The sequence below is a fragment of the Coturnix japonica genome, chromosome 11, assembly GCF_001577835.2.
Source record: "Coturnix japonica isolate 7356 chromosome 11, Coturnix japonica 2.1, whole genome shotgun sequence".
Classification (NCBI taxonomy): domain Eukaryota; kingdom Metazoa; phylum Chordata; class Aves; order Galliformes; family Phasianidae; genus Coturnix; species Coturnix japonica.
In genome coordinates this window covers 15,418,131-15,435,237 of record NC_029526.1, presented here as the reverse complement: position 1 = coordinate 15,435,237, position 17,107 = coordinate 15,418,131, and the positions used below count along the sequence as shown (strand labels likewise).

The window sequence follows — 17,107 nt, the reverse complement described above, 5'->3', positions numbered from 1 at the left end:
CCTTCCTTCTTCTTCTTCTTCCCTTTTCCTACTTCCTTTTTTCCTCTCTCCTCTCAATCGGCTTGCCCACACAACTATTACCTCCAAAAGTCTCTATTTCACACCTCTTTGCTCTTTCTCCCTCTACCCTCTCCCTCTTTGCCCTTGTCCCTCTATTTCTTCATTTCTCCTTCTCCTTCCTTTCCCTCTCCACCTTTCTCCCCTTCTCTTACCCTCCACCTCCTCTCTCGGTGCCGGAGCGCCGGTGCAAAGCCCTCTTTGCCCCCTGGAGGGCAGCACACGCCGCTCAGTGCTCCCACCGGGCAGGTGAGCACCGGGACCGGAGCGGGGATCGGCGGCACCGAGCAGCGGCACCGGGCATCTACCAGAGCGGGGAGCCGGGCTGGGAAAAGCCCCAGAGGATCGAAGATCTGAGAGCTGCGGCTCTCGGCTCCTAGAGAAAGAAAATCAAAGCTGAGAAAGGAAAGCGGCCGCCGCCCCGTCGGTGGTGGGGAAATACGGGCAAACGGCGTTCCCGAAGTTCCGGAGGAACGGGGAGAGAAAGCCGCCGTGCTCGGGAATAGGGAGCGTTTGCCCACGAGGATTCCTCTATCTTCATTCCTCCGTTTCGTACGCGTTATTTTTCAGATCGATGATTTCATTTTATTCGTTTTCCGCTTGAAGTTTTCGGGCTTTGTTTTGTAAGCTCTGTACGGTCCCCGCTGCAGCACGCAAAGTCATCTCGCTGCTTTTTGGTTGCTTTATTTTGCTCTATAGAAATTCGTCTCGGTAATGTTTTCAGCTGAGGAGAGGTAAGATTCAATGAGGGTTATTTCTCGAGGCGTCCCATGCCTTTGGGAAGGGACAGCTCTGGCAAACCTCAGGGGTTGCTTGGCTCAGTTTTATGCACTTAAAAAAATCCTGGCTTTAAATTTATACATATATACAGTTCTACAAATAAATCCGCTTAGAAAACGACGTGGCTTTGGTGATCTATTTGAAATACGATTTATTCGAAAGCAGGATGTGAAATCTGTTGTGAAAAAAATAAAATGGGGTGGGGGGGAATCGTTCTCGAATTATTCCAGAATAATAAAATTACGATAATATAAAGAAAGTCGTCTCGATGGCCGTAGATTTCCATTAAACACATCGACAGACCACGCAGAATTCACTCTTTATTTCCACCAGCGGTTCTCCCGGACTCTCGCACTGAATACGAACCCCCTCTTAGAACCTTTCCATTGATCTCCGTCAATATTCAATAGCGATTTGGAGGCGTCCGGAGAAACTTCGGCAACGATTCTCCCCCCCTCAGTTTATTTGTTGCTGTACCTCCTCGCGGAGGAGCTGCCTTTTATGTTTTGGGTGTTTTGTTGGTGTTATTTTTTTTTCCTGCCTATAGCAGAAAAAGAAGAAGGGGGAAAAAAAAAGAAGTAGAATCGTTTCATTTCCTATGAAGAAAATCGCCGGCAATTCCCGGCCCCGCCGGGTTCCCACGGCCGCAACCCGCTGCGGTCCGCGGCTGAGAGTAGAGAAAAGGGGCATTTCGACCACAAAATCTCGATCGGAATTTGGGTAAAATAGCTTTGTTGAAAGCCTGACGGTGCCCCACAAATTGCAAGGAGGGAAAGGAGAAATTACAGTGCGAGAAACCAAAAAATCGCGGCTTAGAAATCAGACGGGGAGCAGCCTGGCTGGGGAAAGAAGCCCCGCCGAGGTGACAGCTCATTCCTTATCTGCTCCTTTCGGGCTCGAATCGATTTTTCAGTAAGAATTGAGTGGTTTTTGTTTTGTGAAGTTTGAGGGAGGGTGTGGGGGGGGAGGAAATCACGGCTTCTCATTGAGATTTCCGTGCCGGTCAGAGCCGTTCACCCCTCCGGCAGCACAAAGCGCATCGCCGCGGCTCTCTCGAACACCCGACTTTACACATGACCACCTCGCGTCCCTAATTGTCCCTCTCTGATTGCCTCTAATGAAATCATTAGAGAAAGGCAGAGGGGCGGATTTCACAGCCACGAGAAAAAGCAAAGCACACACGCACACACAAAACTCCTCAATGGCCAGAGGGAAGAGGGGAAAAAAAGCCACCTAAGCGCATTGTCTGATGGAAGGAAAGGAGAAGAGGAGGAGAGGAGAGGAGAGGAGAGGAGAGGAGAAAGGAAAGGAAAGGAAAGGAAAGGAAAGGAAAACAGCTAGGCTATATCATTTAAAATAATTCTATTTGAAAACGGGGAAAACCTGAGCACGGAACTGTGCGCGGTCTGGATTGCAGCACAGCTTCTGAACCCGTAAGGAAAGACCTGGTGCCTTCACATCTCCAAATGGGCTTCAAAATCCGTTTTCTTTTTGTCAAGTGCCGGGGAACGGTTGGCTCTTTTGGGGCGTAGACGGGTGGGGAAAAAACCTATCTGTTGCTGGCTGTATAGGTTAAAGGTGGGAGAAGAGATGCAGATTGGGGGATATCTCGATTAAAGGTGGGACATGTATATATGTCGTTGGGTGTATCGATTAAAGCAGGGCGACACTGTGTGTGTGTGTGTGTGTACATATGTGTGTGTGTGTGTACATATGTGTGTGTGTGTACATATGTGTGTGTGTGTGCATATGTGTGTGTGTCCGCGTGTGATGCTCGCATCGCCACCGCATCCCACCGCTTCAACTCCATTGGTAGGAGAGGCGTCGGCTAATCCTACTATTCGCTGGCGGAGACCGAGAGAGGCGGAGCGAGCGGGGAGTAAAAGCGGGCGGGCGGCGGGCAGCGGTTTGAACGGCGGCAGCGCGGCCGAGGAGCTCGGCGGCTCCGCGCACCCCTCGCCGCTGCCGGGAGCCGGCGGGGCGCCGCTGTGCGCCGGAAGATTTCGGCCGGTGCTTGTGACCAGGGGTTTCCGCAGGGCTGATATTTTATTTCCCCCCCCCTCCTTTCCCCCCCTCCCCCCCCCCCGTCTTTTTTATTTTTTCCCCCTTATTTTTTTTTCCCTTTTCATTTTTCGCTACTTTTTAGAGATTGCTTTTTTAAGTTCTCTTTTCCTGCTAAGAGCAGACCCCTCCTTCCCCCCCCTCCCCTCCTCCTCCTCCCCCCCTTCCACCTCCTCCCTCCCTCTAGGTGTGCCCATCAGAATCACAGTCATAACGAGGGAGGGAGCGACCCGCCTGCCCCCGGCTGCCCCAAGGATGCTGCTGCTGTGCCGCTGGGACTGAGATCGCAGCCGAGGCTCGCTCTGTCTCTGTCCCCTCTTCCTTCCCCGCAGAGGGTGAGGCCCTTCCTCTCGCGATCTTCCTCCTCCTCCTCTCCATGATGCAGGCTCGCTATTCCGTCTCGGACCCCAACGCTTTGGGAGTGGTGCCCTATTTAAGCGAGCAGAACTACTACCGGACGGCGGGGACGTACGGCGGCATGGGTAACCCCATGAGCGTCTATTCAGGCCATGCCGAGCAGTACGCGGCGGGCATGGGACGATCCTACGGCCCCTACCACCCTCACCAACCCGCCGCCCCCAAGGACCTGGTGAAGCCGCCCTACAGCTACATCGCCCTCATCACTATGGCCATCCAGAACGCCCCCGACAAGAAGATCACGCTCAATGGGATTTACCAGTTCATCATGGACCGCTTCCCCTTCTACCGCGAGAACAAGCAGGGCTGGCAGAACAGCATCCGTCACAACCTGTCTCTCAACGAGTGCTTCGTCAAGGTGCCCCGCGACGACAAGAAGCCGGGCAAGGGCAGCTACTGGACCCTGGACCCCGATTCCTATAACATGTTCGAGAACGGCAGCTTCCTGCGGCGCCGGAGACGATTCAAGAAGAAGGACGTGTCCAAAGAGAAGGAGGAGGCCCGGGAGCGGCTGCTGAAGGAGCAGCCCAAACCCCCCGGGCTGTCCGGCTCCGACCTCCCCAAGGAAGCTTCCTCCTCGTCCTCTTCCTCCTCGGCCTCCGAGAAAAAAGTGGTGATCAAGAGCGAGACGGCGTCCCCGGAGCTGCCTGTGATCACTAAAGTGGAGACGCTGAGTCCGGGGAGCGGCGGGGGGCTCCGGGACAGCCCCCGCAGCGCCGCATCGCCTCCAGCCGCCTCCCCCGAAGGTTCTCTGCCCGAGCAGCACCCGGCCGGCAACGGGCTGCCGGGATTCAGCGTGGAGAACATCATGACCCTGCGGACATCCCCCGCGGGGGACCTGAGCCCGGTGAGTGCCTCCTCGGGCAGGACGGGGACCGGCATGCCGCTGGTTTACCCCACGTCGGGGCAGCCGTCGGGTTACAGCGCGGCGTGCAGCCAGGCGCTGGACACTAGTGGGAGCTACCACTGCAGCATGAGGGCCATGAGCCTCTACAGCGGCGAGAGGCCGGGCCACATGTGCGTGCCCCCCGCGGCGTTGGAGGAAGGCTTGGCAGAGCACCCCACCGGTGCCCCGTCTCCTCTCGGGGCCCTCAGCCTGCCGTCGGGGCAGGAGGGAGCGCTGGGGGCCGGGCACCCGCACGGCGGCACTGCGGCGGGGCAGCCCGCAGCCTCGTGGTACCTCAATCACGGAGCCGAGTTGAGCCACCTGCCCGGTCACACTTTTGGGTCGCAGCAGCAGACTTTCCCTAACGTGCGGGAAATGTTCACGTCGCATCGGTTGGGAATGGAGAACGAGCATCAGGTGAGCAGCAACTCCGCCTGTCAGATCCCCTACAGGTCCGCGCCTTCCCTATATCGCCACGCCGCCCCCTACTCCTACGACTGCACTAAATACTGAGTAGCTCCCCCCCTCTAAAACTCCCGATCCCTCTCTTAGAGCCATCCGCAAAAAAATAATAATTAAAAAAAAATTAAAAAAATTAAAAAATATAAAATTAAAAAAAAAAGCAATAAAAAATCAAAAGGAAAAAAAATAAAATCCAATAACTAAAAAAAAAGCAGCGATCAGGTGGAATAAAACCTCATCAAACACTCAGACAGAGGGGGGAAAAAGAGTAATAAAACCATAGAATGAAAAGTCTCTCCGTGTTGCTACAGGACATGGAGGTGCAGGTCCCATGTTGTGTGTCGTCCCCCCCCTCCATTATCCCCCCTCATCCCCCCATTTCGGGCCTCCTGAAATTCCAGTCAAGTAAATCCTACTTGAAAAGGGGATGTCACCGAAAAGAAATGGAAAGAAAAAAAGAATACTTAAATATATATATATATATTTGTGTGTGTGTCTATGTAAACAAAGTGGCAAATTTTATATGCTAAAGTATAGGGGGAGGGGGGGGAGGGTCTTGGAAAAAGAAATAAGTTATGGACCAATATCACAACGACCATTTATACGATGTTTTTTTTTAAAAGAAGTATATAAATATATATAGATATAAATATATGTCCTGGGTATTTTTTGAAAGTTCTCTGTCGTGCTGTAAAAAATGTGTGGATTTCTAATCAGGCTGGATTGTTGTTTTGTCTCAGAGCCGTTAATATAATATTTAAAGTTGAGTTCACTGGATTATTTTTTGTCTCGCCCGATGATTTCTGACTTCCAAATTGATGATGAGTGAGTTCTTCTTCTTCTCCTTCCGTGTACAATTATGCCGTAGAGTTTCTTTCCTTTTAGAGCTGTTCTTTGAGCAAGACGAGGAAATAATTTATTATTATTATTATTATTTTGCTAGTGGGTTTTTGAAAGGAAAAAAAAAAAAGAACAACCAACCCCAAAGTATCTGATACTTTCTTTTTAATTATTATTATTATTATTATTATTATTTACGACGCGTGATGTGTTTTTTGTATAATAGATCTCACCTTGACCGTTCTTAAGGACTGTTTTGCTTTAATCTGCTTCCGAGTTCGTTTGTCTTTATGTGGTCTTCATTGTTGTACTTTACCTTAAAATAAACCCGTGCTGTTTTGTTCTGCTCCAAGTCTGGCGCTCTGTGTGTACGTCCTTTGCTTTACGCATCCATTTCCCTCCACCTTTACCTTCGTGCGGCGCTCTTTGTTTTTAAAACCGAGTCGTTTTTCCTGCAGCCGAAAGGTTGATTCGGGTTTATTTCTTGGATAAAGGATTTAATACAGGCGTGGGGCTGATGCTGGGCGGCCGCTCTATCCCAAATCTCTGCCTTCAGCCTCCAAAGGGGAGAAGGGAGCAAGGAGGGAGGGAAGGGGTGTGGGGGGGTTCTGCGGCCGCCTTCCCTCTTGCCCTATCCTTGCAAGCTCTGCTTCAATGAGATGTCCGCACTGAGAGTTTTTCCATGCGAAAGCAAAACCCCATTTTAAAGGCGGCCCGACGCGTGAGCTGGGATCTATCGCTTAAACCTCCGAGTCTCAAAGCAAAGCGGCAAGTCCATAAGTAGGGCCCGTTTTATAGCTTTTTAATCCCCACCCGCGTGGATATCTGCCCGCTTTCAGCCTCCCCTCCATCCCCCTGAGCTGCTGCGCTTGCTGACAGATGTTCCCCAAACCGAAGTCAACCTGTTAAAGCGACTTCCCCCCCCCCTTCCCACCATCCCAAAGCGCAGGGACACAGCAGAGCTAAGGCTGTAGGTGCCGGGTGAGCCTGGAGGAGGGAAAGGCTCCTCTTACTCAAGAGGTTTCCATGCCCGGCTTCTTCCCCCGCTGCCGGCACAGTGAAGGGGCTCCTCCGCTCAGCCCCGACGTGACCCGGGGGAACCTCCCGGCCTTTCCCCTTCCACAGCCTCATCCCCTCTGCCTCTATACCGGGGCTGAAGGAACCGTTCCGTTCTCGTTGGCCTTTAGAAATCGATGACATGAATTGCTTTTGATCGCTGACATTTGGCACGCGCTAGAAATCTGGCAAAAAAACACTGAAACTCTCGGTTTAAGTGAGAAAAAAATGCCCGACACTCACTTGATCTGTATTTTAAGGAACATTCTTGTAAATCTCTTGCCATTTTTTTTTTCTTTCCTGGCTCTCAGAGAGTGATTTTCTTTCCTTCTTTTTCCTCCTTCTCCTCCCACCCCCCACCTTTTTCTTTTCTTTTTTCTTTTTTTTTTTTCCCAGCAAAATCCAAAACGCTGTTTCAAGTATAAAAGGGGGTAAGAGCACTCATTGCCCCAATACCAACTCCTTTCTCGTGGGTTGTATCCCTCTCCCAGGGTTGGGGAATTCCTGGCTGGTGCCTCTGCCACCCCTTCACTCTCTGCCCGTCTCCCCTTCGCTGGACACAGCAGGGCTGGGGGAGAGTTGGAGATGGGGTTATTTCTTCCGATATCGGCTGTACCCAGGGAGAGCTCAGGATAAATGTAATGAAGGGGACAGTGCTCTGCTTGGTGGGTTTGAGCTGCTCCCAAAGCCTCTCTCCTGGCCGTTCTTCTGCTATCCGGGGATGGCCGGGTTTCAGTCTCTTGGCACAAAAAGAAAAGCCCTCTGTGAGGTGTTGAGAGCAGAGTAGGGCCGGGAGCTCTTCTCCTTCAGGATCAGGCCGTTCTCCCATCCTAAATCCGGGAACTGCATCCGGGACAGGATGGTCTCTCAGCCTTCCCCCCCACCCCGGGATGCAGATCTACCTTGGCTGTATCCACCCCTCTGCTTCAAACGGGCTCAGACCTCATCGATACGTCCCACCCACTCTTCTTATCCGAGGAACACTTTTGGGGGTTCCTTTTGCAGGCGAGGTGAGAGCCGAGTGCGTGATGCAGGGGCATTTTCGAGCCGGATTTCGTAGTTGTGATGCAGGGTTCGATAACGCGATAGGCTTTTGTCGCGACAGGTGACTGTTGGGGCAGAGAGGGAGGAAGGTAGCCTGGAGGAAAAGCATAGGGCAGCTCCTTACAGACTGTACAGACTGCCCCGTCCCCTCGAGCCGGCCCTGATGCGTCTACTCCCACACCAGATAATCCCCCCACCGCGTCCCTTTTCCAGGCTCAGCCCACCCTTCCAGCCCTTAGGACAACTTCTGCAGCTGAATGCCTTCCCCCCAACCCCCCTTAGTAGGTCAGAAGGGCCAAGCTCTGCCCCAGCGGGGCCGCCTGAAGCTGAAGGATGCACCGGGATGAGGCCCAGCGCGGTTCCGGGCAGCGGATGAAGCTGGTGGATGGGTTTTTCTTGCTACACTGCCATCAAACTATGGTTTTGCAAAACTCGTCTGAGAGCCCAGACAGCTCTGTGGTTCGGGAGGGGAAGGGCCGGCGGGTTCGCAGCTCGTTCCCGTACCGCTGCCGGGAATTTCACTGCGCTGTGAGCCCCAGGGAACGTATCCCTGGTGCTGCAGGACCCCTGTAAAACGTATTCCCCTTAGGAAAATCCCCGGCCTCTCCATAAACCCGGGCAGAGAGCTGTCTGCTCCCCTAGAGCCATCCTACCCTTCCTAAAGCTCAGCAGAGTGCCGTGGGAAGGAGATTTTGGGGCAAGGCCGCTTGCTTTCCTGTAGTTTCGGAGAGGATTTTGCAGAAAATTAATACCAATCATTCAGGAGACGGTGGAGAAATAAATATTCTCCCTGTCCTTTGCCAGCGTAGAGCGATCATGCGATTATACAGCGCCGTGCACAGCGGCTCGAGGTGAGAGGTGGGCATTTCTAAGTGCTTTAGTGTCGTTCGCAACTGTCAGCCGGGGATGAGGAAGCCCCTTCTGAAGCAGCTCCTCCAGGAGCTGGACGGGCCCGGATCCTGCGGTGGGGAGGGCTGCGGCGACAAAGGGGAGCGCTGATTTACACCCCCGCTCCGCAACGGGTTGGGTTACAGAAAGAGTGGGGAGCACTGATTTCTCCCCCGACCCCCCTCTCCCTCCCCCGGATCCCCCCGGGTTCGAGCGCTCCTCTCTGCTGCTTTAAAAGGGGACTGTCAGCTGGAGAGGAGGGGAAACACGTCCAGGAGTGCCTCAGCCGGATCCGCATTTCTTACGTTCAGAGAAAGAGCTACAACAACAACAACAATAACAACAAAGACTACAACATCCCTCCCGGCTTCATCGCTCGTTCTCGTCCTCTCCCTTCCCCGGCCACCCCACTGCCCGTGCACATAACGCAGAGATGCTGCCGGCAGGAGACAGACACAAGGCAACGCACGGGTTGGGAAGAAGGAGCAGACAGAAAAGCCTCATCCCCGCCTCCAAGGATTTCCTACCGCAAAGAGGGGGAGAAGAGGGGGAAAGAAAAGGAGGAAGCAACAATTTTACGGGGGGAGGGAGTTCGGGGAAGCCCTTGTGTCCATCTCCTGCCACACAAGCGAGTATTTATTATTTTAATAATCTACCCTTGGGGTATCCCAAGAGAGGGGTCTTCCCTAAGTGGGTCTGTGCGGGGGGGTCGTGCTGCCCCTTGAGTGCATCGAGAAGGTGAGAGAAGCCGGGCTCTGCCCCATCCCTCCCCAATGAAGATGCTACCGGGGGGGCGGGGCGGGAATGCTGATTCCCAACGTTCAGTCGAAGGGTTTTCCCCACTCCAATCCGTCCTGCTTTGATTTATTTGGGGTTTTATTGCATGGATGGCACTCCTGATGTTGCGCGATACCGGCGTTCCCGGCAATGGTGGGGGGAGCAGAGTGGGTTTGTCCCTCCCTACCCCGGCCTGGGATAAGTCAGTGAACGGGGACGGTCCCCATCCCCTCGTCAAGGAGCCACCTCCTTCTCCAGCCCTGCGTTTCTCAGGCTCGCTGTCCACCGCTTGCAGCGTCTCAGCCTCTGTCTCTGCTTCATAGCTCTTAAAAAATATAATAAATAAAAGGAAGGTGTCGTTAATCAATCATTTGAGACTCCATATGAAAGCTGCTGGCCTTTACTTCTGGATTAAACCCCTTCGTCCGCTCCATTTCTAGGGAAATTGTATAAACAGACGGGAAACCCGACGGGCTGAGAGATCCCGAGGGGAGGGCCGGAGGGAGGATCGGCTGAGTTCTTCTTTTACATCCTCGCCCACCATGGAAAAGTCCCACCACGGCCACCATGAGCGGGCGAAGAGCTGCGTGGAGGGGTTTATTTCTCTTTGAAGCCATTCCCAAGGAAGGGATGTTTCCCGATTCAGGTCTTGCTTCTCTCCTTAAACAACTAGGGAACGGGCATCTTTCAAGCTGCTTTTGCCAAGCATCTCCTGTTCACCTCTTGCTTCATTTCTACGGCCTTCTAACGGGGGAGACACCCTCACACCCCATTTCTATTGTATCCCTGTCCCTATTGTATCCCCATTCCCATTCCCATCCTCATCCCCATTCCTCCCCGTCCCATCCCATCCCCATCCCCATCCCCATCCCCATCCCCATCCCCATCCCCATCCCCATCCCCATCCATCCCCTAATCCCCACCCCTATCCCCATCCCCATCCCCATCCCTATCTCCCTCTTCCTCTTCCTTCCCCCGAAGAAATGATGCTTTAATTAACTCAGGGGGCCTGGGGAGACAGCCGACACCTCCAACTGCGTCGGAATCCCTCAGGACCTAGGATTAAAGCTGTGACATCAGCAAATTAATAATTTGATAAATAATATACATAGAACACCTAAATAATAATAATAATAATAATAATAGAGCCAACAACAGAAAACACAGACCCGAACCTGGACATTTATACAGAAAAAGAGCATCACAAATTCCTAATGTAAGCACCGGCCAGCTGTGTGCACTTGTAAAGTTGTTATAATCCCCCTCCTTGTTATAAACAGGAAAGTACATAATATAAAGCAACAGGCCCCATTCACAAATACTGACTCCTCCCCTCCTCTGCCGAGTTTTCCCCCCCCCACTCCACCTCCCCCCCCCCCCCCCGCCCCCCAGTCTCTCAGGCAGCCATCGGGGGCTGCGGACTCGCCTATCACAACCTGCCCCCCCCCCCCCCCCGCCCCGCCCCCGCAACAACTGGCCATAGTATAATCCTTTCCACCCTGCCCCAATTCAAGCATCAGCATTCGATGTTTTCTCCTCCTTCGATCCCTTTTCTTCCCTTTCCCCCTTCGTTTATTCTCCCTTTATTTATTTTTCTGTTGTTTCTCGGCCCCGTTTTCCTCCGGGGATCCTCTCCTGCTCCTCCCCGAGCTCCAGCAGTGCACATCCTGCTCTGCTGTGTGTGCTTACAGCGTCAAAGGTGACGTGATATTTCAACATCAGATCAGTGCGTTTATATATGGGCCCGGAAATTTTTCCAAATAAACACAGCTTGATTCGACTTGGGTGGGCAGACTTATCAACAGACTAATTCTATAAACAAATGAAGGAATAACCCGGAGACCATTGGCTGGTACCAGCGAGACACGTGGAGAGAGCTCGGAGTTTTGTAGCAATGAAATTTTAATTAATGTGGGTGGGCTGAGAACACAAACGACTGTTTATCAGAGACAATTTATTTTCCAGTGCTAAAGATCACTATAATAGCAAACTTACAACAATATTTAACTATTTTTTTTCCCCCCCCTTTTTTTTTTTTCCTTTTTTTTTTTTTTTTTTTTTTTTTTTAAGAAGCTATTGAAGCGGGGACAGAGGCAGAGCGAGCTCGTTCGGGCTGGGCTGGGATCTGAGCTCGCACAAACCTCTCCCCGGCGGACTCATCCCTCCTGGGGGGAAGAGCAAAAGCCCCGAGCCGGCCGGCCATGAGCCACCTCTACAGCCCCCACCTTTCCTCCATGGGCTCTCCGTCCATGCTGTACCTCCCTGCAGCACTGGGCTTTGCCCCCAGCGGCTCGATCACCCGGCAGGACCCCCCTCAGAAACCCCCCTACAGCTACATCGCCCTCATCGCCATGGCCATCAAAGAGGCTCCGGAGCAGAAGGTGACCCTCAGCGGTATCTACCAGTTCATCATGGACCGCTTCCCTTTTTACCACGACAACAAGCAGGGTTGGCAGAACAGCATCCGCCACAATCTATCCCTTAACGATTGCTTCGTCAAAGTGCCCCGGGAGAAGGGTCGGCCGGGAAAAGGCAGCTACTGGACCCTGGATCCGCGCTGCTTGGACATGTTCGAGAACGGCAACTACCGCAGGAGGAAGAGGAAGCCCAAAGCTTCGGGGCCGCAGGAGGTTCGCAGCGGCTCGGCCCCCTCCGACGGCGGCCGCCCCGACGAACCCAAGCGGGCCAAAGGGAATGGGACGGGGCAGAGCCCGGCGGGGGACTCGGCCGATGAGGGGGTTGCGAGGCCGGCAGGGGGGCGTGGGGGAGGGGATGTTGTCCCCCGGTGCCTGGATAGAGGTGGGGCCGCCTCTCCCAGACCCCCCGACGGCCAGGGGGGGCCGCCTGCCGCCGGTGCTGGGCACAAGAGGGGTCGGAGCTTCAGCATCGAGAGCATCCTAGCCCAGGGGCTGCGGCAGAACCCCCACGGGGCCGTCCCCAAGGCCCGGGAGAGCCCCGTCGGTTCGCTGGTGGCCAGCGGAGGCTTCGGGTCGGCCCTTAATGCCTCCCTCATGCTCGACTCCCAGGTGCACGGGAGGCTCTACCACATCGGTATCCCCTTCCTCTCCTGCTTCCCTTTCCATTTCTCCGAGGCGGTATTTAATTTCCAGTAGTTGCTCCCATAATGATATGTACCCCCCCCCCCCCCCGATTCTGCTCGCTGGGAGGGAGAGCCCGGACTCGGACCTCACCATGTGGGTAGGGACCTAAAAGAGATGCTAAAAGTTACTCAGGATTTCAGGGCATTCTCAAGGCACCTCTCGCTGCGAAGCTTTCTTTTACCATTGCCTCATTCTCTGCCAGATCGACCAAAAGGTAAACCGGATTTTTCTCACATCACAGAGATGGACAGTGAGAGGGAGGGGGTGGGAGGAGGGAGAGGGGCGGCATGCTGGCCTCTAAGCCCCACTAGGTTCGCTCTGCAGCTTTAACCTTTGCATCCAGCAAGATCCTCAACTCTGCTTTCTGCCAAATCCTTCCAGTCTTCAGTTTTCTTTAATTTTTCCTTCTGGAAACCAAACCTGTCCCTCTTCTTTCCTGGGAAAGAGGCTGAGATTTGTTTTGCTGTTCATATTTTGCCTGAGATTGGCCTAGTCCTCCAAGAAGTGGAACCAGAGCTGGAACAGGGGCAGACAAAGGAACTCAGGCTCATCCTGCACAGCCCTGCTTGCTTTGACTCAGCATTAAATAGAATTCAAGCTGGTTCCCTGCCCATCACTGTCCTTCTTGAGTATTGCCACAGCGCTTCTGCCTCGCTGTTGTGACTGTGGAGAGGGGGATGGCTGAGCAAACATGTCTGGAACAAGAAGTGGTTTCCATGTGTTGCTGGGATCAGTTGCTTCTGACCAAAAAAGACTGAAGCGGGGCTGCTGAGGATGATTTTGGCATTTTGAAGTGTTAACAACCTGGACAACAACCACGAGAAAATGAAACAGAGAACAAAAACAAAAGACTTCAGCTGTGTTTCTCAAAGTTTCGTATATATATTTTTTCTTAAAGAGACTCCTTAGAAGCAAGCAGGAATATTTCTTTCTATTTTTATTTTTTCCCATAATAGAGGCTTTTTGTATATTAATGGATAAATGCCCTTTTGGAAGAAAAAATATCTATATTCTCATTATTATTATTTTTTTTTCATTATGAAAATATATATCCAATAAAATATTTTGTCCAGGACTGTGGCTGTGCGTGGTCAAAGTTACTTTGCCTTGTGCAGCAGTGGGCCGAGTAGTGGGGCTGGACCCTATGTCAGGCTCTGATGCGCTGCTGCCATCATCCCAATGCCAACATCCTGATGAGGTCATGAAGCATTGTAGAGCCAGGAGGTAAAAGGGGATAAAAGCAAAGAAACCCAAGGGAAACGATCCATTCATTGCAACTGAGATGATGTTTCCTGCAGTGATTTTGTACTCTTCCCTCCCTCTCCTACCTCTGTCCCATCCCTTCTTGTTACAGAAGCCTCCCCTTAAATTAACCACCAGACTGTTGGAAATCTGGGGTCCTCAGGTGAGCTGAGATTCAGCTTTCATAGAGGATGGTCACACTGTGCACCTCATCATCCTGCCCTCACCTTTGCACTGGGAGCTCAGGGGGCCCATTCAACGTGAAGCAAGAAACTCTTGGGTGGGAGAATGCAGAAAACCCCTGTGGAGTTTCCCAAAAGAAAGATGCTCACACCTGGATCCAGGGGCAGAAGCTGCTATGGGATTTACCAAGTCCTCCCATGAAAAAAAAAAGACAATAAAAGGAGGAGATTCTATGTAGATTTGCAAGACAGACTTTAAACAAAATCCCTCACTTGCTTCCTATTCCTGGCAATTCATGTTTAGTTATAGATGGAGTCCATTTCTTAAAGCTATGACACTGAATCAGGAAAGTGAAGTGTCACTGCCAACTTGCTGCTACTTGTGCCCCCACTGTAATATACAGGGCTGGAAAGGTGCTGGGGGTTTATTATCTCAAGCCTTCTTGTGCCTGCAGTGCCTCTCCTGTGTAATTAGAGATAGAGGAGCAGGATAAATAAATGGCAGCCATGCCATGAGGTGTGCAAGGCTTGGGGTTGACATTATGTTGTTTCAATGGGTGGTAGCATCACCATAGGCAGGAGAAGTGCTGGGTTGGTTCTTGCTCAGTGGTGAGCTGAGACTTCTGGCCACCCCTGTGCCCCACAAGCTTGCATGGTTTGGTCACAGTTTGGAGGTTGGGAGGTGAATCCTGCCTATGAGGACTGTCTCCTTCAAGCCCCAGAGTGAGCAGAGATGCTGTGTTATGGGTGCCCCATCCTTGGAGACACCCAAGTTCAGGCTGGACATGGCTCTGAGTACTTGATGGAGCTGTAGGTCTCCCCATTCACTGCAGGGGGGCTGGACCAGCTGGCCTTTAGTGGTCCCTTCCAACTCAAATCATTCTATGATCCAGATGCACAGAGGGAACCATCAGCATCCATTGTGACCATTCAGCCACCTCCACCCCCGATGACCTTTAGTACAAAGAAAAGTAAAATGTGAAGGAATAAGACTCAAATCAGACTGCAGCTTGATTTTGTTTTCAGTCAATCAGGAGAGAGTAAAATTAACATCTTCTGGACGAGGGTGACTCAAACTCAGATGAATTCAGCACCCCACACATGCTTCTGAGTGGCCACTTGGAATCAGTTGGGATCAGGCCACGGGGGTAATTTGCAGGGGATGGACACCAAGAGAAAGGCTCCTGTTGCCAGCAGGCAGAATGACTAACCACATAAGGCTTCAACGCGTCATCTGTTTATACACAGAAGAGCAGAAGCAATGGTACGCTATAAACAGCCGTGCTTTGGTGCTGAGATGTAAGGGTGTGCATCAATACAGCAGTACCTGGGATTTCTGTGGAGTGAGCATCCTTGGTTGCTCTGCATGCCACGCTCACCTTGGCGCTGCACAGTAAAAATGATGCATTATACAAAGACAGAGGGCTTGACAAGCTGCAAGTATTCAGTGCTTTCAGTGTCAATGGTTTCACACCTGTTCCATAACCAAAAAATAAAACCCAGCTGCCAAACACAGAGCTGCCACCCAGCGTTTAACTCATCCCTGGAATCTTCCCCTCCTGCTTTCCCAGCCTCTCGGGTTTGGCTATGAGCACAAGGCTGAAACAGTGAAGAAAAAGCAGAAAATAGCCTATGATGCAACACAAACAGCGCAGTGTGGGCGATGGATGTGCCTTTCTGTTCTGTTGGGGAGGATCGACCTCTCCCAGCTGAGTAAAGTTTTGTGTTGCCCATGTTAACCCATTGGAGCATGTGGTGCAGGAGGCTCACAGCCTCCAAGTGTGGGTTTCTCACAATGGGAATGGACAGTTCTGTGTAGCAGTCTATTAAGACACATTAGGAAGTTCGTTTCTCATAAGTGGGGCTTCCAGCCTGTAAACTCACTCTGTGTGGGCTCTCTTAAGTTGGTTCCATTGCATATATACATTTATATATATAAAATAAATATAGCATGTATACACATACAGAAACCATGCTGGAGACTCATCACTCAAAGCACATGGCCATTAGTGGCTGATATCAAGGTGCCATAACCCAAAGAGACTTGATGATCATTCCTATTTCTTTTTCTTTTTTTTTTCTTTCTTTTTTTTTTCTTTCCCAATCCCTTCTCCTTTCATCTTTTCCCAAGGAGAAAGAACCCCTTTCACACCCAAATAACCCCACAGCCCTCCTGCTAATTGTGCTTAAGCCCACTGTGGTGAGCTACTGACCCTAGAAACAAGGGGATGTGCTAAGTTGGTTCATAGCCCCCACACCCCAAAGCCCATCTCTCCTGGGAGATGGAATTTTGAACACTAAACAGATTGCATATTTGATTTTCAGTGCAAGACTACGAAGACAAGATCACAGAATGAGAGAAGTTACAGATGGAAAAGGTCTATGAGGTTATGCAATCCATCAGTCTGGACATTGCATAATTGCTCCCTGCAGTATATTTTTAGTGCTTTATCCAGACAAATCATTAAGTGCTTTAAAACGGGCCGGATTCCTCAAATGCGATGCGTGCTAAATCACAGCTGATTTCACAGTGTCTCATAAGACTTCAGAAGAAAGTTTTGTGTGGTCAAAGAGAAGAGAACCGACTCTTCCAAAAATAAATACTGATCTGATCCGATATTCCTTACAGGAATCTTTCCCAAACTGGATAAATTAGACCTCTTAAAACCCTCGTTTTCAGATTACGCCGAATAATACCTTATTACTTATTCAGATGTTCACCGATTCCAAAGTAGAACACAGTTAACGTTCATGTGAACGCCATTTGTTTAAAGCCAACTTCAAAAGCCAGTTCGGTAAAGCGTAAAGAATGTTTATTTAAAATATAGTTGCTAAATTTAGCATGAGCTCGGTTAGCCTAAATCTTAGCGACATTTTTAGAGAGCACATTGCAAATCAGGAATGCATGGAGAAATAAATAAACTTTCCCACATTTTTGGAAATCGAGTAAGAATTTGCAAGTTATTTCTTGCATGGGTAATTTCCGTGCATTGGAAAACGTTATGACTAATGCAGATTTCCTGCTAAAAATGGTTTATAAAACACAACGCTAATAATTTTCATTGTAATTTAACTTCAAGCCAGGCTCCCTCAAGGAGGAAAAAACGCTAACAGCAGTCAGCTTTTGTTATTAAAATTACACAGGGAATTAACGTGGATCACTATTTACTCAAGCTCTTTGCAAAGCACCAAAATCTCAGTGGAGCTGCAGTTGGCTATGAGCCATCTCAGTCCTCTGCAAAGGAAACTGTGTGCTTGAACAAGGGTCCCGTAATTAACAGAGTAAGAAACATAGAATCATTTGAGATGGAAGG

The 17,107-nt window shown here is 51.1% G+C and overlaps 2 protein-coding genes across 2 annotated transcripts; both read left to right on the top strand.

Moving 5' to 3' along the window:
- The first annotated feature begins 2,981 nt into the window (after positions 1–2,981).
- Positions 2,982–5,855, top strand: FOXC2 (forkhead box C2). Its single transcript, XM_015874179.2, has one exon. The coding sequence runs from the start codon at positions 3,275–3,277 to the stop codon at positions 4,712–4,714; it is 1,440 nt and encodes a 479-aa protein (XP_015729665.1). The 5' UTR covers positions 2,982–3,274; the 3' UTR covers positions 4,715–5,855.
- Positions 5,856–11,345: 5,490 nt separating this feature from the next.
- On the top strand, positions 11,346–13,438 carry FOXL1 (forkhead box L1). The gene has a single exon (XM_015874097.2). It carries the CDS (start codon positions 11,470–11,472, stop codon positions 12,379–12,381), a length of 912 nt encoding a protein of 303 aa, XP_015729583.1. The 5' UTR covers positions 11,346–11,469; the 3' UTR covers positions 12,382–13,438.
- The last annotated feature ends 3,669 nt before the right edge of the window (positions 13,439–17,107 follow it).

Excerpts from the sequence above, each read along its gene's own strand:
- FOXL1 (XM_015874097.2), top strand. The coding sequence starts at position 11,470 with ATGAGCCACCTCTACAGCCCCCACCTTTCCTCCATGGGCTCTCCGTCC.
- FOXC2 (XM_015874179.2), top strand. The coding sequence starts at position 3,275 with ATGATGCAGGCTCGCTATTCCGTCTCGGACCCCAACGCTTTGGGAGTG.